The sequence below is a fragment of the Olea europaea genome, chromosome 5 (genome assembly GCF_002742605.1).
Source record: "Olea europaea var. sylvestris chromosome 5, O_europaea_v1, whole genome shotgun sequence".
Lineage (NCBI taxonomy): Eukaryota > Viridiplantae > Streptophyta > Magnoliopsida > Lamiales > Oleaceae > Olea > Olea europaea.
This window is the reverse complement of record NC_036241.1, coordinates 14,763,399-14,788,501: the sequence shown is the minus strand read 5'-3', so window position 1 is coordinate 14,788,501 and position 25,103 is coordinate 14,763,399. Positions and strand designations below refer to the sequence as shown.

Below are 25,103 nucleotides of genomic sequence, written 5' to 3'. Positions count from 1 at the left end.
ACTTTTAAATTTTTTTTAATGTCAAAAGTATGTTATATATGAAGATTACATTTCTATTTATCATTTTAAACAATTAATCAAATTCGTAGATTTATTGAGAGAACTGAATAGATATTTTGACACGTTAATAACTTAATATTACCTAAAAAATGATATAGCCCGTGCGTTGCACGGGCGGAAAACTAGTATTTTATAAAAGATTGTGTAATTAAAAATATGAGAGTGAAAAATAAAATGTAATTTAATAGCGGGGTTAACTTTAAAGTTTGAGCATGTTAATCACAGATATGTCAGGTGGGACCGTTGGATTCAGACCCACTCCCCCCCCCCCCCCCCCCCCCTTCTTTCTCTAACCTCTATCCATTTTGTTTATAATGCATGGACGTGCTTATCAGCATAATATAGTGCAACTATAGAGGTGTACATACACTATTATAATAACAGGGAGAGAGAGAGAGAGAGATTGTGAATGTAGAAATGGAGGAGACGATGTTGAGTGAGTCTTTAACATATTCTAATAAAGCAAGAAAATTGCCATTACTATCCTTAGATCATGTCTCTTTTGTCTGCAAATCGGTTAAGAAGTCTGTGCAGTTTTACGAGAAAGTTATGGGATTCGAGCTCATCAAGAGTTTGAAGGAGCTTGGTATGTGAGTTTGTGTGTGGATAAATGATGCACCAAACCCTAATACATACTTAATTTATTCTAAATACTGGTGACATGATATATCAATTAATTGGTGAATAATTCATATTAAGTTCTAGATGTGAAATGATCAATAATTAATTATTATGTTATGTTGCCAGTACTTAGTAGATTTTTTATTTTTTTTTTATATATATGTATATTTATATAGCTTTGTCTCTCTATATATGTCTTACTTTTGTATCTACCATTTCATTAAGTAAGACGTAAGGCATAAAACTTAGGAGAGTGATGTAACGTCTAATCCACACTGAATTTAATTTGTAGGTTGTTCAACCATGGAATAAGAATCCATTTGCTTGAAGCTGCAGAAAATGTTCCAAACAAAAAAAGAAAAAATAAATCCAAAAGACAACCACATTTCATTTCAATGCTCAGATATGGAACTCAAAACCCAGAAATTACAAGAAATGAAAATAGAATAATTAACAGAAGCTGTCAAAGAAGGAGGCATAACAGTGGATCAATTATTCTTCCATGATCCAGATGGTTATATGATTGAAATTTGCAATTGCCAAAATCTTCCAGTTCTTCCACTTTCTTCCTGCCTTCGGAAGAAGCCATCAAACCCTAATGAGAATCTCACAACATCATCTATCTATATATTGTGAGTTTTTTATTCTTTCTTTATTTTAAATTTCTCACTTTTTAATTATGATTTTCCTTTTTTATATTTTCTGAATGAATATATTATTTAACATTTTTGTAGTAATTAGGGTTTTTGTCATAGAAAAATTTCTTGGCAATTTTACGGTTTTTTTGTGTGTGCGTGTCAAGATCACATTTATAAACGAGATACCATTTTTTTTTGTTTTTTTATGGATAGAGTGCAAACGTATGAATTTACACGGTTGAGAATTGATCCAGAAAATTAAAAAACTCTCGAATTTTTCACCCTACCATTTTGCAAAGTAGCTTGTGAAATCCAAGTACGTGTAAAATTACATATGAATTTAATTAAACGAGTGACCATAATTAATTAATTAATGTGTATTCACTAATCACAGGGAAGAAGATGATGTGCAGAAGAGAAAAAGAAGAATTCATGCTGGAGAATTTGGAGGTGGAAATGATGGACATTTCAATTTGAGTGCATTTTCACGAGAATGTAAAATATATGTTCGAAGAGGATAATAATTTTTATTTATACTTGAATTTTTTGTAATTTTCATAGTCTATGGTCAAATTAAACTTGAGTAATTAAAGGGAAGGTTTGACTCTCTCTCTCTCTCTCTCTCTCTCTCTCTCTCTCTCTCTCTCTCTCCACCTTTTATTTATTTATTTATTTTTATTTAACACTTTACTCAACCTTTTGTTGGAAGTTTGACATGGACCCTAATCTATTGACGTAAAGATGGAGAAGTCGATTTTATTTCCCTAGTTACATGAAAGGAGAATGGAGAAAAAATAAATTTGTGAGTTTTTTTTTTTGGGTGCCAAAACAACAAATGGTATACTCTTTCTCTCTTTCTTTATGTATATTGTATATACAAAAAATTCACAACATGGAAGAATAACGTATCCTTGTAACATTTTTCAACCATTTAAGCATCATTTGACATGTTAAATATCACAAGTCCTTAGGAATGAACTGATTTTTTTAGGGTGTTTATTTTGGCTACATTCAATATCTTCAATTTTCGCTTCTTGTTGCACTTATGTCAACACTTTTCTTATCTTCAATTTTATATTATTTAGCACATCAAGTTCTTGATTAATGGCTTATGCCTATCAGTGTGCTTTGAATTATTACAAATATCAAGTCGTACTTTATATTGGTCATTTTTTGTTTATTTAGAAATATGAGAGGCAAATTAATTTTTTAAGTCCTCCCAACGAACTTTTTGGACAAAAAGCGTTAGCAAAGACAAGATAAACTACTTATTGGAATATTGATGAAAAGAATGAAACAAAATAAAAGTTGAGGACATAAGTACAGCAAAGAATAAAGTTATGAACATTTCATGAGGTGAAAAGTAGTTCACCAAACAATAATTTTGATGTCAATATAACCACCTTAATAGGCTGTTTCTACCCTTTTTTTTCCTTGTTCGGGTTATTTTTAATCATAAGAAACGTTCTCTTTTAGGCCTTTCAACCAATCGATCTGACCCCGGAGAGCTACTTTTGCTAAAAGTTGAGTAATTTGTAAATTTTTTACGAACATTTTTTTTATCAAATTATAATAGAGTGCAAATCGTAAATCTAGAAAATATGGTATGTAAAATGTAAATACAGTCTATATCGAGGGTGTGAGTGAAAAATCTGTAGAGACCAAAGTGAAAATAAATAATAAAGGCAAGCATGGAGGGAAAAATGTGAGTTAAAAAGAGGAACATGTAAGAAAATAAGAGAAACAATAAACATATTTTTTAGGCATATATGAGTGTTCTAATTTTTGAGTAGGGCAAAGTTGAGAGAGAGAGAGAGAGAGAGAGATAATATTGTATTGTAAAATTTTCTTATCTAATAAAACCCTCTTATCTTGTGAGTACTGACAATTCATTAAATCACGTTATTTGCGACAAAAAGATGACTAAAAGGTTTTGATTTGGGCCCATTGCGGGCCATTTGGTTTGAATATCTTGACTTATTGAAATATTTTAGTAGAAAATTACCGTTCAAGTTTCAATTTCATTAAACAGATACCAATAATATTTTATCAAAAATCAAGTATATCCCACTCCACAGCACCTGTCTGTGTATATAATATACATATATACTAAAATGACGATGAATTCTTTTCACCCCATCTCCCACTCACAGGCCTTCATCGGCGTCAGTCTAGTGGCGACAACACATCCAAGAATCTCCCGTGGGCCTCACGCCATCTTCAAATGGAGAAAATTTGGTGCAATCGAGCCACCCCCATATCGAATGGCTTACCCTCATTCAATGAGATGAGGCCACCCTGAGATTTGAGGTGGAAAGAGAAAAAAAATCAAGTTTCAAGGTGATCTCACTTCATTGGGTGAGAGTGGGCCTCCCGATGTGGTGGCTGCTCTCCATTGGGCGGTTGTACTGTCCCACTAAAGTTATTCTCCTTCAAATGGCCCAACCAGTCACGCAACCCCCTCTTAAGTCTCTTTTTGGTTTGATTTTCTCTACTTGTTCATAAATAAAAAGTATGCAATAACTAGAATGCCATTGAGCTTTCTATCTATTGATATCGAAATCGGAGGACTGCCATCGAACTAGTGGAATGAAATCAATGAATTGGTCAAATGTCAAGACGGATTATTCTTCACTCTACGTGCAGCTTATGTCCTCATTTTCCACATTGCTCTTGTAAGTAATGAAAATAGGTTGGTGGATTCCACATCATGGCTCATCTTTAATGTTGTCACCGGTGATTGTAGACCTATTTCGACCATGGGTACCACCGTTAACTAGTCAGTCACACCATTAGATAACATATGTAACTGTGACCTTTTTTGATAAATGACTATGACATATAAATTAGGTAATTCGTGACTTAGTATGTGACTCTAGTCCATAAAATGTGGTATATGACTTTGATTTTGTGTTATTTGTGACTTAATATGTGATAGTAACCTATAAATATGTAATATGTAACTGTGACGTGTATTAATTTCAATTTATGGGACAATATTTATCAGAGGTCATGGTGATGTACCACTTGATTCTTGAAATTATTTTTTACAAGTTTTAAATTTTAAAATAGTATTCTTAGAATATTGTAATTATGAAATTTTCCCATAATGTAGTGGTTTAAAATCAGAACTTATTGAATCCAATTATCATTTTACTTATCTATGAGTGATTATTCATTTTCTAATTATAACCATTTCCATAACTAATTATATAAATATCATAATTAATGAATTTTGCATAATCTATATCACAAGAAGCCTTAATCGGCTATTTAAAAAAGATAAAATTAATTTAGTTGTGTTTCCAGTTTCATTTTTATAATGCAACCAATGTAATATCATGAAGATTTTTATTTTTCATATCTGTAATCGGACTCTGCTAAACTGCAATTTAGTGTAAAGCTATATTATAAACAATATTGCTACTCCTGTCGCGCTAATGAGAAATTTTTTACTGAAAATCATGACGAAATGCCTGTGTAGTTAGTGTAGAAATTTTTGTGAACATTCATAGAAGAGCTTCTGGAATATTTGGGCCAGTTTTGAAACTTTAATTTGGGTTGGACTTTAAACTGGCCCAAAATCTCACTTCTCTGCTTTATGAATGGGCTAAAATTGAGTAGGCTCAATCTACTTCAATATGGAAGACAATTTTTCTCCGGGTCATCCTTGGTGTACATAATTTAAGTTCGTAAGGATATCCACACCCCTCACATGGGGTGGGATTCGCGCGAGTTGGGCTTCATTCCATGTGCGGGGTTTGGACACCCCTATATACATATTTTATATATATCAAGACTTATCTTTTTTTTTCCTTCGGTGCCGAGCTGCTTGCCAGTTTCTTCCTAATATAAAGGGATCCGAACCCAATATTCAACTAACGGTGAGAAATTGAGGGTGCATGTGATATCTACCATATTATACTGAATAAGATAAAAATTATTTTAATAAGATATTTGGTGTTGTTCTACTTTCTATCTTTAATTAAAGTGACAGACACATTAATGTGTATTTCTTGATGATTGATCCTCACTGAGAATGGTTGCCAGACGAGAGAAAACAATGTCCTTAAAGGTCTGTCAAGTAAAATAATAAGCTTCACGAGAGCCAGGGACGGGGCAGTCCAGACTTGCCCCCAGACCCAACTAAAATTATAGGCAAAAAAATTTAGCTAAAAAATTTTTTTTAAAAAAAATCTAATCGAATTATTTTTTCTACATATCAGTCCAGTAAGGAGGAAAAATGGGGGAAGATGTTAAGGAAATATAATTGCAAATCGGTTAAATATCGAAATATAGACCAACTTATAAGATCTTGGGTTACTCTGCTGAATAATGTTAACCTTTTAAGATGGAACCACAAATTTTAACTAAAGATTGTCCCCCCCCCCCCTCCCGCCCACCCCTCATATAGCTCTCCAGCCCTCTTGGCTGACCATTCATGTTGATCATGTCATGATAATGTTGCAAAAATACTTGTCTATCCTTTGGTAAGGCTATATGTCTAGGGCCACAAGGGTCCTAGACGGACCGGGGCACCATTTGGAGTTCCCTGCCAATAGAGGACTTGGCATTGGAGAGTTAACTTTTTCCTTCTTACTATAAATAGTACGTTGAGAGTGGGCAAAAATGGGTGTTGCCTACATATCACTCCAAGCATCTTATTGGATAAAAGAGTCCTCGACCTATCTTGTCGGTATCCGAATTCGGATATTGTAAGAGGGTAAAGATTTTTGAATTGTTTTTCTTCGTCTAGCTAATCATCACATAATCATCCAGTAATATTAATGTACTCATGAATTAGCGTAAATAAGGATCCCACCAAATTTACTTTTATTTTTATGAATCAATACCAAACACCTTGCTATATTGTACCTCAAAATTGGTTATATCTTGTGGATGGAATTAATCTTAATTTTTTTACTTCACTAAATTAGCTTAAAAATGAGTTACCTCATCCTTAAAAATCCAAATTCATTTCAACTTTGAATTTTAGCCACCAATGAGTTCAAGCTCCATGCTGCCACGCACGAGACACACGGCCATATTTTCCTCAGCACCGATGTACAGAACAAAACAATCCAACCGACCCCAGAAGTGAACAAGAACTGGAGAAGTATTAACACACAAACTACCCAGAAAAATCCCCGACCAAGAATGGTGATGAATTCTCCGGCTTATTCATGTTCTCCTTCCTCTTCCACAAGGCCTCCTCCTATCAAGGTCTCTCGTTTTCTCTATTTATCTGTGCTTTAAAACATGAATTTATGTCTTGTTGGTTAAGTGACACCGTGAATTTTAATTCGATTGTTGTAGGTTTCCAGTTTCTTGGACAATCGATTTTTGTTATCTAGGAGAAGCAATCTGGCGCGGCGAACCTCATGGCGTTCTCATCGAATTGGTTTCACTAAAGTTCCGTGGCAGCCCGGTGAGTGTTTTTGCTTTCTTTCCATCCCAAGGCTGCGTTAACTGTTTGGTTTCTGAAAATTTGAATAATGGATTCTGAAAATGTTTGATTGACATGATAATTGGATATGTTTTGTTTGATAGCTGTGCTATTGACCTTAACAAGAATACATATATTTATTATAACACTAATTAATTTAATTCATATAGACGTGATAATCACAAAAATATAAGCACGCGACGTTACAGAAATGCAAAGCTATCTCCATAAATATGGGTTCTAAATTTAGTAGGTGAAATTTATATTTCCCTTCATTGTGTGTAAGATTTCAAATTTTCAAAAGTATGTGTTACCTTTTTGCAATTTTTTGTTTAGCTGAAATGATATTGTTTGTTTGTTATCTGCAGTTGTGAAGGCTGTTGCTACCCAAGATTCGGCCGTGGAATTGCCTCTGACTGCAGAAAATGTTGACAGCATATTGGATGAGATTCGACCTTATCTCATAGCAGATGGGGGTAATGTTGCTTTACATGAAATTGATGGAAATGTTGTAAAGGTGAAGCTACAAGGAGCATGTGGCTCGTGTCCGAGTTCTGTAATGACGATGAAAATGGGCATTGAGCGCCGCCTGATGGAAAAGATCCCTGAAATTATTGCTGTTGAATCAATATCAGATGAAGAAACTGGTCTTGAGCTGAATGAAGAAAACATTGAAATGGTACATATACCCATCTACAGACAGTTACAGTCATTCATTTATACAGCTGTTTCGTGTTCCATTAGATAAGTTTTTACCTCAAATAAAGTGATATAATGTTACCATGTTACCTGAAGTTTTACGATTTTGAAGAATGAAATCTGATATGTTTGTTATCAAAATAAGATTGGATCTAACTCGGTTACCCTATTTTGTATGCAATATAGAAGAGTGCTGTTTATGAGTTAAATGAAACAGAAAAGGAAATTATGGACAATAGTTGATGGAGGGCTCATGTTGCAATGGGAGGTATCACTACAAGTACGACTGGGTTATTTTAGGTATCATCTTGTGTTGGTGCTAGAAAGATAGGGAAAGAGCTGTTGAACTACAACCAATGGGCGACGCTTGGGCACAATTTATGGTTTAGAACAAGGTTTAGAACAAGAAGAATTGTTGTGGATTAATGTAAAATTGGTGAGATAGTAGAGATCAGAAACAACATCATTGGTTACAATTTCTGGTTTAAAACAAGAAGAATTGTCGTGGATTAATGTAAAATTGGCAAAATAGTAGAGAACAGAAACAACATCATTTAGGGAATAAAAATTCTAATTATCATATGTTGAAGTGCAAGAATATGGTGGCTGACGCATTACTTGAACACTTGTGGTTTCACTTTTCAGTTCGAATATGAAGCCTTCAATGTACATATCCTTTAGTTAAATTTTTAGTCATAATGAACTTTCTAATCTATCTGGTACGATTCTAATTGGATACAAAATCAGTATTTTAGTATAGACAGCTGGATTTTGGCACAGAACCCTTTCCAAACCTTAAATTATCGACATGTAGTCCATCTTCACATTGAGTTATAATAATCGTCTGTCTATTTATTTAACATGCATGAGTAATGGCATTACCGTGCTGGGGCTTTTCTTGTTCTTTTTCTATGAAGGTTCTTGCCTCAAAAATTTGCTAAACTGTTTTAGGTACTGGAAGAACTAAGACCTTACCTTGTTGGGACAGCTGGTGGAACTTTAGAACTCGTGGAAATTGAGGAGCCAATAGTGAAAGTTCGGATATCAGGTCCTGCAGCAGGTGTGATGACTGTTCGAATAGCAGTGACTCAGAAACTTCGAGAGAAAATCCCAGCAATTGCTGCTGTTCAACTCTTGTCATAAGAAATTACTCAGACCTTTTTTCTTGTCGAATTTATCCAACAAACCCAATAGATTGAAGACAAAGTGAATTTAATTGAAGACTTGGTGCATTGTTGAATTTAAGCCTTGGTGAGAAAATAGTTGGCCTAGTCCTATGATTCAGAAGTAGCAGGGTAGATCATACATAGTGCAGAATATGCCTACTACTTTATTTTGTACAGTTTATTGGCTCGAGTCAGCTGATCACTGTTATTTATAATTTCGTGAAGAAATTTTTTTGCTTCAACTGTGGATTGAATTGTATGAATGGCCTATATGTTGATCAGGCCTTACCAGGGATTACAGAATGCGCCGGTTATGTATGAAGTGTCTCAGACACGAATATAAGGAGCTCCTAGTTTTTGTACAAACTGAGGTGGAATAAACAAAGATGCAAATGAAGTTCCGTAACTTAGGTGGATCGTGTAATTAGGATTTTAAACCCGTGCCCTCGTAAATTCTCGTTTATACTCCCTCTTCCATTCAATGCTTGATGTTCGCTTTCAGAAAATTGGAAAAGGAAAAAAATTACTATTTTCTGTTCAAAATTCTCCCTAAGGTATGTGACAATGATTACGGTTCGTTGTCCTAATATGTCATATGAAACAATTACTTGATTCCATCGAGCTTGACACTACAGTCTACACCATATAAGTTCATAATATTTTAAGTGACATTTAAAGTTATGTCGAGCCAAAATCTTGAAATTAGCTTCCCTTAGATACATGGAGTATCATATCATATCATTTCCAATGAGAGAGTATGCTAAAATCCATGTTCTAACATAGTTTTCTTCTCTTTCCCTTTCCAACCATTTCTACGATTCATTTGCTTTACCTGGCTCCCCCTCATGCAGCATAATTCTTTCGTCACTAACACTGGTAATGCCCAATTCAATGTCTCCCCTCTCCATCCTTTGTGTTCGCATTAACATTTCCTACTCTGTCTTGTAAGGCTCATAGAGCATTAATCTCTTGATTGGACTGGTCTTTTTTGACTCTTAATTTTCTTTTCTAAACAAATCGAAGTACCTAATGGATTGAACTTAAACTCAGGGCAGTTGGATCACCCCTTCTATTCGTCCTATACATGTCTAATATCCCTATTGTTAACTCTCATGGACATTATGCTCATGTTATTATTTGAGTTTTAAACTTTTTCTTTGTGAGATATTGTGTATAATCCATCCGTATATTGAGCGTGCAATGGTTTTTATGTCTATCAAGAATGAATAAAATTCCTCCCCCCCCCCCCCCCCCCCCCCTTTTTTTTTTTTTTTTTTTTTTACAATTAATAATTTTTTTTACCAGTAAGTCAGTAAAGAATACTTGTGTGACTAACTTCAAAACTTAATTCTAATGTAAATTAAAAATTCACATATTTTGACAACTCTAGAGTATAAACCATAGGATCTTGGGTTACTTTCTTCTGCAATCACTTGATAAACAATGCATAAAAACCATTACGATGTGAATCTTCAGCTTACGCCATATAACACAAACAAAGAATCCTCAACCAAGATCCCATAAGTGAGATAATAGCAGCAAAAGTCGGACTTACACGGAAACGTTGCAACATGAGAATAATCTAGCGGAAAAAAAATTGCCCATAATACGACCATTACAAGTTGTACAGCAAGAGAGGGCAAATTCTATTGTATAAAATCTAAAACAAATTGGCAGTGTACTGTTCGCGAAACTTGAGGATTAATACAAATATGAATAATCTCAATTTCTGTTTAACTTTTTACACTGACTCTCCAGTCTCCCCCGATTCCATCCCATGTCCGTCCTTGGACTTCGCTGAAGGATGTGGAAAATTAACTGCAGCACCTAGTGAATATGATGACTAAAGCCCAAGGTTTAAAAGAAGCTGGCTCCATCTTGGGGGTTCTTCATCGAAGATGTAGGTCAGAGGAGATATCAGAACACCACTGCCTCCAATCTGCAACAAATAACCTATGGCCATAATGTTCACAATTCACAGAGCCCCAGACCGGGGAGGGAGGGTAATAGACCACCCAGTATATTTACATACATGAGGAGAAAGAAAGAAGGTGATACAGTCAGCAGGGCAGGTGCAAGAGTTGATGCAGGGAATCAAACTTAGTTATCTATCTGTTATTAGTTAGTTATCGGGGGTATTATGGGGAATTGAGGGAGTGAGGAAGTGTCGATAAATGTGAGAGTAGGGGGGCAGGGAATGGGCATTCACGTTTGTTGAGTCTTGTGGGACAGACCAGGCCTCTCGAAAAGCCTTGGATCTGTTTCCCCTTTGTTTTCCAGTAATTCATTCAAGGAAGTAATAGTTTATTTCATTGTTGAGTTCATATTGCCTAGGGTCCTATCAAATTTGGTATCAGAGCAACAGTCCTGACAGGATGACTCTCGCGGATCGGGTTAGCGAATTGGAAGCCAGTATTGGAGGAATGCGTCTAGAAATGCAGGAAGGACTGGGAGCCATGAGAAAGGAACTCCAAAGCCTTATGACAATCCTAATCGAGAAGTTGGAGATGATGGCGCAAAAGCGGGATGGACATGAGCGTGAGCAGAAGGAAAAGGGTCCAGCAGCTAGCTCTTTTGGGGCCATTGTCCAACCGGAGGTTCCAGCCACATTAGAGGACATTGGAGCCAGTTCCGATGGCAGGATTTGCAGGAAGGAAGGGTGGAGAACAAAGGGGCGCGGTCGGAAGTTGGAGCTGCCTATTTTCAATGGTGACAACCCCGATGGATGGATTTTCCGAGCGGAAAGGTATTTTAATATGAATCAGCTTTCGAATTGGGAAAAACTTGAAGCAGCAGTCATGTGCCTGGATGGAGAAGCTCTGGCATGGTACCAATGGGAAGAGAGTCAACAACCATTGAAAAGTTGGGAGGAATTGACGAAACTACTGCTGGAGCATTTCCGACCGTCGCAAGAGGGAATGATCCTGGAAAAAATTTTGGCACTACATCAAGAAACTACAGTCCGGGAGTATCAGCGTGCCTTTGAAATCTTTCCCGCTCCTTTACTGTCATTGCCAGAAGGGGTTTTAGTGGGAAGTTTTGTGAATGGATTAAAACCCACGATAAGGGCTGAGGTTAGGATGTTGAAACCTCAAGGATTGGGCCAACTTATGGAGCTAGCCCAAAGGGTGGAAGATAGGGATGAATTAATGGAACATGCCCAATCATTTTTTGGCCCAATTAGAAGTAACAATAATCCATACAACCCCAGCCAAATTAAGCACTGGACACTTCCACCCCTCCAGCCCGCTACAGAGAACAACGTAGACGATTCCGTCTGCAGCGATGCCCAGATCCACCGCCGTCGCCACTGGGTTCCAACCGCCGCCGGTGCCGGCCAAAGGGGGGACTCCTTTCAAACAGCTTACCGATGAAGACTTGCAATTGAAAAGAGAAAAAGGGCTGTGTTATCGATGTGATGAAAAATATGTGCCGGGCCATAAATGCCGAAACAAAAAGTTACAGGTGTTAGTGGTGTAAGAGGAGGAGCTGGTGGAAACTAAAGGGGAGGAAGGGAATGTGGGGAAATTGATCGAGCAATTGCTCAACTCCGTAGTGGGGCTGACCACTCCCAAAACTATGAAAGTTATGGGATCAATCATGGGGCAGCCAGTGGTGGTCTTGATCGATTGTGGAGCGACCCACAATTTTATCTCAGCTGAGTTAGTGGAGCAATTGGGATTAAGTACAACGGAGACTACGAGCTATGGAGTGTTTATGGGAACTGGGCTTTCAGTCAGAGGGGCAGGTACCTGTAAAGGGGTGGTGTTTCATTACCAAGCATAGAAGTAACAGAGGATTTTTTACCCTTGCAACTGGCGGTACCGACGTTATATTGGGGATGAAATGGTTAGGATCCCTAGGACAAATGCAAGTTAATTGGGGCACACTTACAATGCGATTCAGAGTGCGAGGAGAACTCATGCAGCTTCAAGGGGATACGAGTTTGAGTAAAATGCGAGTGAGTATGAAATCGATGCATCCTGTATTTCATGTTTCGCAATTGCGAAAGTCTATTGGGGATGTCCAGTCGATATCTCAACTGCTGCCGCAGCCAAGGGCTACTGGAGAATTCATTTTTGAGCCTGAGGAGATATTGGGAGTAAGGCCTAATTCCGAGTATTCTATTAAGGGGTCAGAGGTACTTATCAAATGGAAGGATTTTCCCAACCATGAGTCTTCGTGGGAGCAACTGGAAATGATTCAGCAGCAATTCCCCGGCTTCCACCATGGGGACAAGGTGGATTTCGAGGAGGCGAGTAATGATATACCATCCACTATATTTACATACACGAGGAGAAAGAAAGAAGGTGATACAGTCAGCAGGGCAATTGCAAGAGTTGATTGAGGGAATCAAACATAGTTCTCTATCTGTTATTAGTTAGTTATCGAGGGTATTATGGGGAATTGAGGGAGTGAGGAAGTGTCAATAAATGTGAGAGTGGGGGGTCAGGGAATGGGCATTCACGTTTGTTGAGTCTTGTGGGAGAGACCAGGCCTCTTGAAAAGCCTTGGATCTGTTTCCCCTTTGTTTTCCAGTAATTCATTCAAGGAAGTAATAGTTTATTTAATTGTTGAGTGGGTTAATTTCACAAACGGTCAATAAATGTGAGAGTGGGGGGTCAGGGAATGGGCATTCACGTTTGTTGAGTCTTGTGGGAGAGACCAGGCCTCTTGAAAAGCCTTGGATCTGTTTCCCCTTTGTTTTCCAGTAATTCATTCAAGGAAGTAATAGTTTATTTAATTGTTGAGTGGGTTAATTTCACAAACGGTCAATAAATGTGAGAGTGGGGGGTCAGGGAATGGGCATTCACGTTTGTTGAGTCTTGTGGGAGAGACCAGGCCTCTTGAAAAGCCTTGGATCTGTTTCCCCTTTGTTTTCCAGTAATTCATTCAAGGAAGTAATAGTTTATTTAATTGTTGAGTGGGTTAATTTCACAAACGGTCACTGAACTTACAGAAAAATTACAAAACGGTCATTGAAATTTAAAACTTTCAATAACGGTCACTTAAGTATTGGGACGCTTTCAAAAATGGTCACTGAAATTTAAAAAAATTTTAGCTACTTTTGCGGCAATTTTTCGACCACTTCTGACCACCGATATCACCGAATTTTGATACCGTTGGAAAGCCTACAATGTCCTCTTCAATTACAACAAAAAATCTCCCCCAAACTCCAAGGATTCGGCCGGAATAAACCCACAAAGTTGGCTACCCGAAAAGGCAAAAATCTGCCCAAATTTTCAGATTTTTGGTGGACTTTTGCGGCAATTTTTTGACAACTTCTGACCACCAAAATAGCCAAATTTTGATACCGTTGGAAAACCCACAATGTCCTCTTCAATTAGAATCCAAAATCTCCCCCAAACTCCAAAAGATTCGGCCGGAATAAACTCACAAAGTTGGCATCCCAGATTTTCGCCTTTTTGGGATGCCAGCTTTGCGGGTTTATTCCGGCAGAATCCTTTGGAGTTTGGGGGAGATTTTGGATGGCAATTGAAGAGGACATTGTGGGCTTTCCAACGGTATCAAAATCCGACGGTCTTGGTGGTCGAAAGTCGCTGAAAAATTGCCGTAAAAGTCACCCAAAAATCTGGGCAGATTTTCAGATTTTTTGGGGCGACTTTTGCAGTGATTTTCCGGTCGAATTTCTTGGTGTTACGGAGAGATTTTGAGTGGTAATTGAAGAGGACGTTGTGGGCTTTCCAACGGTGTCAAAATTCGATGGTATCGGTGGTTGGAAGTAGCCGAAAAATTGTCACAAATGCAATCAAAAAAACTAAAAAAATGTTTTTCAATTTCAGTGACCGTTTCAGAAACTTTTTGAACTTCAGTGACCATTTTTGAAAGCGTTCCAATACTTAAGTGACCATTACTGAAAGTTTTAAACTTCAGTGACCGTTTTGTAATTTTTCTGTAAGTTCAGTGATTGTTTGTGAAACTAACCCTTGTTGAGTTCATATTGCCTAGGGTCCTATCAGAGGGGGAAGAAAGAGTTCAGTTGAGCTAAATCGAAGAAGGGCCAAATGCAAAAGCAACCAGAAAAAAGCCTTCATATAAAACTTAACACGGGGAGAATGGAAAAAATAAACTTATGAATAGACAGACAGAGAGGGAGGAGAAAGGAGAAGAGAGAAAGCATGGAAGAAAAAGATCCCACGGGACGACATTTGTAGGAATATATTAAAGACAAATATCTTATGCAATGATTCAAGGTTCTGCACGCTAGAGACTTTAATTACCTGCTTGAAAAAACACGAGAAAGGGGACTGATACCGGAAATACTGTTGACAAATAATATAGAATAACTATGCAGATTGGGTGATAATTTGCAATATTATGTCCCCCAGACAGTACTTTTTTTATTGAAGATTCGTGACTGTCCTATATGAGACGATCGTATACATGGATACGGGAGCACACCAATGTAGTATATAAAAACAAGTTCCTCACCGCTCTAAGCTGCTGAACAGATTTGTACAGTGCTTTCTTTGGTACACAAATAACTATGGCATAATAGTCAGCAGTCACCCTTCCATCACGTTTACAAAAAACTGGACTTACAGTGGGCCCCTGCATGTTTAAAGATGAATCATTAAACTTGTTTGGATCTGTTAGCAACTGATACAAAAAATGAAAATACTAAACATGAAAAGTCAAGGTTATTAATTTCAATAATACAAAACCACTATCATGACGACATATTTAGAAAATGTGGACTCATACAAAAATAAAAATGTTATACAATGAAAAGACAAGGTTATTAATTTGATAATTTCAATAATATGGAACCACTATCTTGACAAACATATTTAGAAAATATTCCGGAAAAGTTCAAAAAAAAAGAAAAAAAGAAATTATTTTGTACTTGCTTTCAATTATGTCTAATCTGCCACTATGATACAGAGCAGCATATGCATGCAACATAACGTTGGTATTCCAAGTTTCTCTCAATCTTTCTTGAGAAAATTAGATGGGGAGGTCATAGAGAGAGATTGAAATGTGTCCACTACTTCTTGTCTCTAATTAATGTCCATTTCTCAATATTTTTTTGTCAATTCTTCAAAAATGTACCCATTTCTCTACAAAGGTGTTACAAAATTCCCCCTCTTCCTTTTAGCACGGACCATTTAAGCACTCTTGTCAAACAAGGTAAAATGGATGAGAGTTCTAGTCCATTTAGACAATTGTCTTCCTCACCAATGTAGATTCATCAATTTTACCTAGATTACCTAGAGGTCATTTTAATAAAAGGGCATTGTAGACATCGTGACTAACGGGTGGGAGACAAGTTTCATTTTGTCCAAAAAGAAAAAATAGACTGGTCCAAAAAATTGCCCATCTTTCTGCCTTGTAGAATATGTTCTTATTAAATGATGAGAGGAGAGAACTTGCAGACCAAATAGTTTACCATCTAATCAGCACATAATTAATCTTTGAGAACAGTGCAGCCAACGATACCTACTGGAGGCATATAATGTTCTTTTCATATTAATTACAAGAATCCTTCAACATATGGCAACATCCCTATGGATCTCTTAGGATATGAAAAGTATGGATGTCGAGTTTCCAAAAAAAATTGATAGTAACTCCATATAGAACAACAGAATGAAAAGAAACAAGAAATAGTAATGATTAAGACTAAAGGGACCAATCCTCTCATGAATTTGAAAATACCCTATCATGGGCAATTTTTTTCCATCTAAAGTGGAAAATAATGGAACACGTAATGAATGCTAACATGCAGTGTGCGTTAGCAAGTGTTATGTGCATAGAAAGTAATGCATCACATTCCTTGCAAACCGTGGGAAATTATGAAGAACCAAGAACAGAAATTTATGTAGGCACTATTATTTTTTAAAGAAGAAAACAAGAAGTAAAAGAAAAGTAGATTCATTGAAAAATTCATAATTATTTCTATTTTAATTATATCAATAGATCATGTTTTCAGTTTATAAAATGAAAAATGACATTCTCAATAGATTTGTGATGTTATCATCAAAGTCGAAATAAATAATCCTGCAGATAAAAGAGGCAATGAATCTCCTCCAACTTTGAAAAAATTCAAAACGTACACATCGTTATAAAAGTCCTACCTTGTAATGGGGCCTTATTTTGGTATTCTCGTAAAAGAATAGATTGAGGTGTATCGTAAAACTATACACTTCATAGGAAAATTTTGCTGCCTTCAGGTGTATCACAAATATGCTTACCATATACTCCAGCCTACGTGAACAGTTAACATAATAACAAAAACCAACTCAACAGTTAAATCGCGTATCACAATTTTCAAATGTAAGTGCCTGGCCTATTAAACATCCATAACTCTGTGTACCAATTTAAAATAGCGATACATGATTGAAAGTGCTCAGCCTACTAAACATGCATTAAATCTGTGTACCGTCTACCTATGAAACTATGCCAAGAGACAAGCAAGGAGCATTTCTACAGCAATAATACTTTGCTAAAATGATATTCATCAGCACTATAATACATGACTTCAAAAGAACTCACATGAAATCAAAAGAGCTAGGTCAGATTGTCAGGCATGATATTATTATTCAGAATTGAAGAAAGGAAATTTTATTCAGTTGATTAAATGTGAGTGATAAAGCATCAGTGTAAAACTTGCACAAGTTAACAGTACGAGATCTTCAATTCAAATATTCCACATAATAAATGAAACACTAGTGTTAATTGATTTCTCTTACGCTAATTATACTTGATCTTGCATGAAGAAAATTAAGCCATCATGGACACCCAATTCTCACCTGGCCATATTCGCTAACTGTATCCAGACCAACAATACCAAGGTCGAGATCTCCAGACACCAACTTTCTCACAATGTCCTTTGGCCGCTGGAACCAAACTTCTAAATTTGAAATCTGCACATTATAAAATTTATATTCAGCTACAGATAAATATGTATATAGAATTTTCATATGTATGAATGCTTGTAATTTAGATGAAAAGCAGGAAATAAATAAACAAAGGAGGGGGAGGAAAAATTCTTTGCCTGGAGGCTTGCTGCAATGGATGCAATCACATTCAAGTGGCAGAAAAGAGTTTATTCAAGTTAAAGAGTATGTTTGGAAATACAAGGCAATAGGGTCAGTTGGGAAGCTTGTAAAAGGATATGTGGAATGTCGAAATGAATGGAATCAGAAACGGACGTAACGTGATGAAATAGAGACGTTTCTAGGTTGCCTTTGAAATGACTCATAGAAGTGGAAGAGAGCCAATATAAAGAAAGTCCGGCGAGTTAAGAAGGAAGCTTTGAGCTATCTGGAAGCTTATAAAAGTCCACAGCCTTAAGTAGTCTTTTATAATTTCATGTATAATTATTTTGATTAGGAGTTCTATTAAAATAGATAGGTGTTTAAGAGTTTTTTTTTCTAAAAGTATAGTTACTATTTTTGTTTAAATAGGGAGTTAGGAATTTATTGTAACTTGATTGGAACAAAAAGCTCATTAGGATTATATTGTAACTTGGTTGGTTATTGAACAAAAATTAACCTTTGGAGTTTTCCAAGTTATCGGTCCAAATCGGTATTCATGCGTGAATCAGTTATTGCTGATGAAGAACCAATTTTCCATATTCGTGCACAAATCAACAAGTCTTGATTGTCAACTATCCAGTATTCTTGCGATGAATCATCGGATATTTGATTGTGTTATGTGTTATAGCCCATGTCTTGTTTCTGGCTAGGTCACTAAGCAAAATTTTAAATCGTGCACTAGCTTTAACAGTTACATACCCTTTAAATTCAAAACACGTGTATCTTCTAGTGTTTTGTCCTATCTAAATCACTAGCTATTCCCTGCACAAGGAAAAGGTAGAACTAGTAAAGCAACGAATCCTCATTATGTACAGGAATTCACAACCGCATATTCTTTCTCGCTATGAATTATATTCTAATTTTCTCAATCAACGTGTAAGAAGCTCGAATAATGCACAAAGGGCTAAAAGGGCATGGAAAATGGAAGAGTGAGAAGCTATATATAATAACCATACAACAATGAACTGGATCTAAGAGAAAAGAAAAAAGATTTAATCTTGCTTAAGAATTACACCATCAAATTAAAAGGCTGTAAAATGTCCTTGCGAGAAGTAAAAATGTGGTCCCACAATCAAAGAATAACAGCATGATTAAACTTCCATCCATGTCAGTCCAACCCCTATTATAATTTGGTTGAAACTGCCACATGTAAATTTGACGTCCTTACTCTAATATAATGTCTCTATAAAAAATTTGTACCAAAATGTCATAAAAAAGCTAGGTGTTACACTTGTATAACACATTACCCATAGCTAAAAGAAGGAACAACAAATATATAGATGGAAATCACAAGGAATAAAATAGTTTTCCTTTTGCTGGATGCTATAGCACCAAGTACCAATGCCCATATCACAAGTTATACAAGCTCAATATCGAGAAATTGATTAAAATAAAATTAAACGGACCTGAGGAATTTCTGCAACGTACTGCCGCGGATTCACCTGCTTCACTGACAATTGACAATCCTACAAAACGCCCCAAAACCCAAAACAAATTACTTCACATAAACCGTAACGAAAATTACAAATTTGCCATTGCGTATATTCAGACATGAGATGATGTCTCTATCCAGGGAAGCAATACATGTATAAAATTACCTTGAGAAGATCAAGAGTGTCTGTAGCCATTCGACCTTTACTTGGCAAGCCAAGCCGAACTTCATTTCTCTCAGACGGCATTTTCTCTACATTTCCATTTACCACAGTAACTGGCGATGCTAACGAGCAGCACGAAACGGTAAATTTCTCGGAGATATTGTTACTCGCAGGAATTGCAGACGATAAAAAGGGTGAAATTGAAGCCGAGTGAAACTGAAGAAAAATCGTCCGAACCACAGGCATTTCTCAGAATTTTCACTTTACTGAGAGTTTAGGTGTGAAGAAATGAACCGCCGCCGTTGAACGTTTATGTCAGATTTTGGAGTAGAAAACTGTGCTGATTCTTCAGTTGCTAAATGTATGTGTTACGGTGAGTTAAGAAGAAAATTTATATTAATGAGATAAGTTATTTGACCCAATTTCCTCTTAATTAAATCACGGATCATTAACATTTGCCCTAGTTACAACTTGCTCACCTATTTTTAAAAGGCTACTAATTACTCACCCATTTAAAAAAGAAAAAATTACTCATCCATCACTCATTTCACTTTCATCCATCCAACTAAACAAAAATGTCTACGTGGTAGACAAATTTCTTACATGCCGACTAACACCGTTAAAATTTGACAATTTGGATATTACATGTTCCATTAATAATGCTTTCTTCTCAGAAATTAAAGAAGCGTTCTTTTCATCCTTTACCAATTTCCCAATCTTCTATACGAAATCATACTCGAGGCTCCAACAAATTGCGTTTGTCAAGATTTTCATCAATTGAATCCCAAAGTGAAATTATTTCAAATCGATCCCCAAATTGAGAACTCACTAGATGTATAAAAAACCTAGATTGTCCCCAAAAAGGACAATAAAATTGAGCTGTAATAGTTGCATCGTCATATTTAGTTGCTTTATATTGAGGATTTGGGCTTCATGGCGAGGATATGATTTAACTTAATGTTTGAATTTCATTGCCTGAAAATTTCTCAGGTTATATAATGTGTGATGACCATCACATTTACCTGTTCGATTGCAAATAATAGATTTGAGGAAGATGAAGTGGTATATGATGAATACAAATTGACTAAATGTTAATGATGATGATTTTCATTATGATAAGAATGAAAATGAAGGGGTTTTGGTTGGATTATATGGAGATCATGCAGTCAAGGTATTTAATGCTCGGGATAAAAGGCCAGCCATCACAAAAAACAAAAAGTTGTTCTAGATCAATTCCATATGAACCACCAAAAATAAAGAAAAATTTAGCAACTCAGTAGTACATTAATGTTGTTTGATGGCTATAATTTAGATTATGAAGATGATAACTATTTTTTTAATTAATGTTCTTTTCTTGTACATCTGATTGAAAATATGTTCTGTCAATGTACAAATGAATCAAATTATGCTTAGTATATAGTTGAATAAAATTTTATATTTTGGTGTATAGTTGAGTGGATTGGAAATTTGGAATGCTTAGTGACAACATTCTGGTGTTATACAATTGGCTGAAGTTCTTGTGACAGCAGATTCCCATGGCATTCTGGTGTTATAAAATTATGAGAAATACAAATGACTAGATAAATTATGGCATCTGGTGCAGTAGTGCCTCAGTTTTTACAAAATCATTTCCACTAATGCTAACCATGTTTTTAACTATATGCAAACTTCTAAAATGAGTTTCTAGTGCAGAATACTTGGGAGCTATCCATACTGTCCATGTTGAAGCTGCTAAGGTTTATATACTGAACTTCTAAAATGAGATTCTACTGCAAAATACTTGGGAGCTGTCCATGCTGAAGCTTCCCAGGTTCAAGGTCTTGGTTTATCGAGTTCTTCATAAGTTTCATAAGAGAGGATTCAACAAAACATCAACACTACAATATTTCAGAGGTGAAACATCAATTAAACACAGATATACATCAACACCAATATATTAATTAAACAAGAAGAGGAACCATTTAATTAAACATTGCAAAACATATGATTTCCTTTGATCATTCTAAATTATCAACACTTGCACAACACCAACTTAATGACATCACCAACAACTACCAAACACAAATAACAAACTACACATTCAAAACACCATACCTAGTACTTTTTTACTACAATTCCAATCACAAACAACATCCTACCAACTAAAAGACATAAATTTATGTCATAGTCTTCACTTCTTAGGATTTGCATCAACTACAGCTGGAAATTAGGATTTGAATCAACCCTCTCTAAAGCAAGTTGGAACTCCAGGGAAAAACAAGAACTTGAATCAACCATAGATGGCAATTAGGTCTCTTATTGGGATGGTTGATAAGAAATGGAGAAAATTATCAAGGGCAGGTGCCAATTCCAATGAGTAATCCTCTGCAAATCCCAAGTGGAGAAATAGGTTTAAAAACCCCAAATGAACTCCATTCAAGGAAAAGGAAAGCCCAAGGAAGATTCATCAACTTCAGTTAAGGTATAGCTATTTTTTTCAGTCAGATGTACAAGAAAAGAACTTTAATGAAAACGATTTGGGGAAAATTTTCAGAGAAGATTGGGAAAATTCAGACTTGCTAAGGTAGAGGAAAAGAAGGATTCTTGAATTTTTGAGAAGAAACCGCTCTTAATGAAATGGGTAATATCAAACTTGTCAAATTTTAACGATATTAGTCGCCATGTAAAAAATTCGTCTGCCACTTGGACATTTTTGAATAGCTGTATGGATAGAAGTGAAATGAGTGACGGATGAGTAATTTTTTTAAAAGTAGGTGAGCAGTCAGAAACCTTTTAAAGGTGAATGAGCAAGTAGTGACCGAGGGCAAATGTTAGTAATTGATGATTTAATTAACTCGTGGTACGGTCGTAATGTTTTTATTTCTTGCACTTGGGCTTGTTTGAATGACACGTGTCTTACCAAAAAACTCAATATAACGTATGGAATTTAGCCTGTTCGACCCCATTAAAAAAGGGATTTGCTTAAAAAGCCCTGTCAACCATAATGTTTGATAAAATAGCCTATATCAATACTTATTGTTCAAGGAACCTATAGTCTATTTAATCATTTATTAAAAGTCTAAAATACCCTTAAATTGAAATAACTAAAATGTCCAATTTGAAGATCAATATTTACCATATACCCAAACATTAAATCCCTAAATTCTTATCCATTCTAACGTTTCCAAACCTACTCTATAGCAGCACTGTTTGTTTAGATGAAAATGGTATATGCAATTTTTAAACGTATGGTCGCCATTTCCATTCATTTCTTGTTCATTTCCTTTCATTCATATTTTTTATGGATGTATGAATGTTAATTATTGAACATAAATTGTGAATTTAATTTTCAATTTGTGACGATTTTTGATAAATTCTTATGGTTATTTAGTGTTCGAGAATCGAGGCCATTAACCCAAAACAGCATGTTGTCGTTTTACACGTAGGGGTGCCATTTATGGGATAGAGTATACAAAAATATAGCACATGTAATGTACAAGTGCAATCGATACCCCGTGATCCAAAACGACATCTGGTCGTTTTAAACATATGGCTAACGTTTCTACTCATTTAACGTTCGTTTCAATTCATTCACGCTCGTAACCATGTGAAAGTTTAAGGATAAAAATTTTAACTATATTTCGATGTAGCGTCGACACATTTGTTCAAACTATAGTGAGTCACTCCATAATCCGGTAGAAAACTACTCTGTAATTGACAACAACAAAAAAAGTAAGCAGCAAGTATGAAATTCAAAACATAGCACGTGTGATTGTTCAAAGTGTACGAGTCATGTATGATGTTTTAATGCATGTTTTACTAGTTTTGAAGTGAAATCGATACCCCATGACTGAAAACGACATATGGTTGTTTTAAAAATATGGTTGACGTTTCTACTCATTTAGTGTTCGTTTCGATTCATTCACGTCTGTAACCACGTGAAAGTTTAGGGAATAAAGTTTTAACTATATTTCGACGTTGCGGTTGACACATTTGTTCAAACTATAGTTAGTCACTCCATAATTCGGTAGAAAATTACACTACACTTGAAAACAAAGAAAAACATACGTAGAAAGTATGGTATTCAAAATATAGCAAGCATAGTCGTTCAATGTATACGAGTTATATATGATATTTAAAGCATGTTTTACTAGTTTCAGAGCAAAATCGATACCCCGTGACTTAAAATGGCATCTGGTTGTTTTAAATGTATGGTTGACATTTCTACTCATTTAGTATTCGTTTCAATTCATTTACGTATGTAACATCGTGAAAGTTTAGGGATGAAAGTTTTAACTACATTTCGATATTACAGTCAACACATTTTTTCAAACTATAGTTAGTCACTCTATAATTCAATAGAAAAATACACTACACTTGACAACAACAAAAAAAACGTAAGTAGCAAGTATAGTATCCAAGATATAACATGTATAGTCGTTTAATATGTACGTGTCATGTATGATGTTTCAAAGCATGTTTTACTAGTTTTAGAGTGAGACCAATACCCCGTGACCCAAAACAGCATCTGATCATTTTAAATGTATGATTGACGTTTCTACTCATCGATACCCCGTGACCCAAAACGGCATCTGAGTGTTTTAAAAGTATGCTGACATTTCTACTCATTTAGTATTCATTTCGATTCATTCACGTCAATAACCATGTTTAAGTTTAGGAATGAAAGTTTTAACTATATTTTGACGTTGCGGTCAACACATTTGTTGAAATTATAGTGAGTTACTTCATAATTCGGTAGAAAACTGTACAACACTTGACAACAAAGAAAAATGTAAATAGCAAGTATAGTACGTGTAGTCATTCAATGTGCACGAGTCATGTATGATGTTTCAATAGATGTTTCACTAGTTTCAAAGTAAAATCGATATCCCATGACCCAAAACGGCATCTGGTCGTTTTAAACGGAGGGTTGTCATTTAGGGTTTAGGTTTTAGCGTATAGGGTTTAAGTTTTAGGGTATAAAATTTACAAAACAGAAAAACGTGTAATTGTTCAACGTGTACAAGTTTTGTATGATATTGAAACACTATTTTACTAGTTTTGGAGTGAAATCGAGACCCCTTAGCGTAAAACATCATATTATCGTTTTACATGCAAATGTGCCATCTCGAGGGCAGGGTTTACAAAAACATAGCATTGTAACGTACAAGTGAAATCAAGAACCTGTTACCCAAAACTCATGTTATTATTTTACAAGTATGACTACCGTTTAGGTATATAAAACATAGCATGTTCCAATATTTGTTTCATAATTAAGTTGAGACCCTGACCTAAAACGGCATATTGTCATTTTAAACATATAACATTTTCCAAATTGGGTGAATGTTCGTAGTTAATAATACAATTTGTTTTTCCATCGCATAAATATACAAGCCGTCATAAAAACTGCAACTTCATCTCAACTTTGACTACTTCAATGTTTGAATAAAATATCCCCCAAACATAGTCAAGTTTTTTAAAGGGAACATTTTTGTAAAGGTTTTCTTTCAATTCTATATTCAACGGGAATCATATACTCAAACGGGTATTCCATTTCTACAATAAAAATCATAAAACGATCATGTTAATTAATCAATGAACAAGTATGAAAAATTTACAGTAACTTCAAGTGATTCTTAGTACAATTCATTTTCAAGAGCGGATAAACAGCAAGGTGACGTGATCGAGAAAATTACACTAGACTTTACTGCAAAAGAAGATAAGGAACTCAAATTCCATTTTATTTTATTATGAATTAAGATATTCAATAAATTAGTTTGTTTAGCTCGTAAAAGTCTTTCTTGTCATTTCAAAACAACTAAGTGTCATTTCATCTAATT

General features: G+C 35.5%; 2 protein-coding genes across 2 annotated transcripts; one reads left to right on the top strand and one right to left on the bottom strand.

Moving 5' to 3' along the window:
• Window positions 1–6,301: 6,301 nt before the first annotated feature.
• Window positions 6,302–8,933, top strand: LOC111394786 (nifU-like protein 2, chloroplastic). The gene is made up of 4 exons (XM_023020769.1): window positions 6,302–6,542; window positions 6,636–6,747; window positions 7,134–7,444; window positions 8,416–8,933. The coding sequence occupies exons 1-4, from the start codon at window positions 6,477–6,479 to the stop codon at window positions 8,605–8,607; spliced, it is 681 nt and encodes a 226-aa protein (XP_022876537.1). The 5' UTR covers window positions 6,302–6,476; the 3' UTR covers window positions 8,608–8,933.
• Window positions 8,934–10,087: 1,154 nt separating this feature from the next.
• On the bottom strand, window positions 10,088–19,646 carry LOC111394289 (ATP phosphoribosyltransferase 2, chloroplastic-like). Its single transcript, XM_023020042.1, has 6 exons — window positions 19,288–19,646; window positions 19,096–19,155; window positions 17,391–17,515; window positions 16,727–16,856; window positions 15,084–15,251; window positions 10,088–10,569 (listed from the first exon to the last, which is right to left on the bottom strand). Exons 1-6 carry the CDS (start codon window positions 19,528–19,530, stop codon window positions 10,474–10,476), a joined length of 822 nt encoding a protein of 273 aa, XP_022875810.1. The 5' UTR covers window positions 19,531–19,646; the 3' UTR covers window positions 10,088–10,473.
• Between the last annotated feature and the right edge of the window lie 5,457 nt (window positions 19,647–25,103).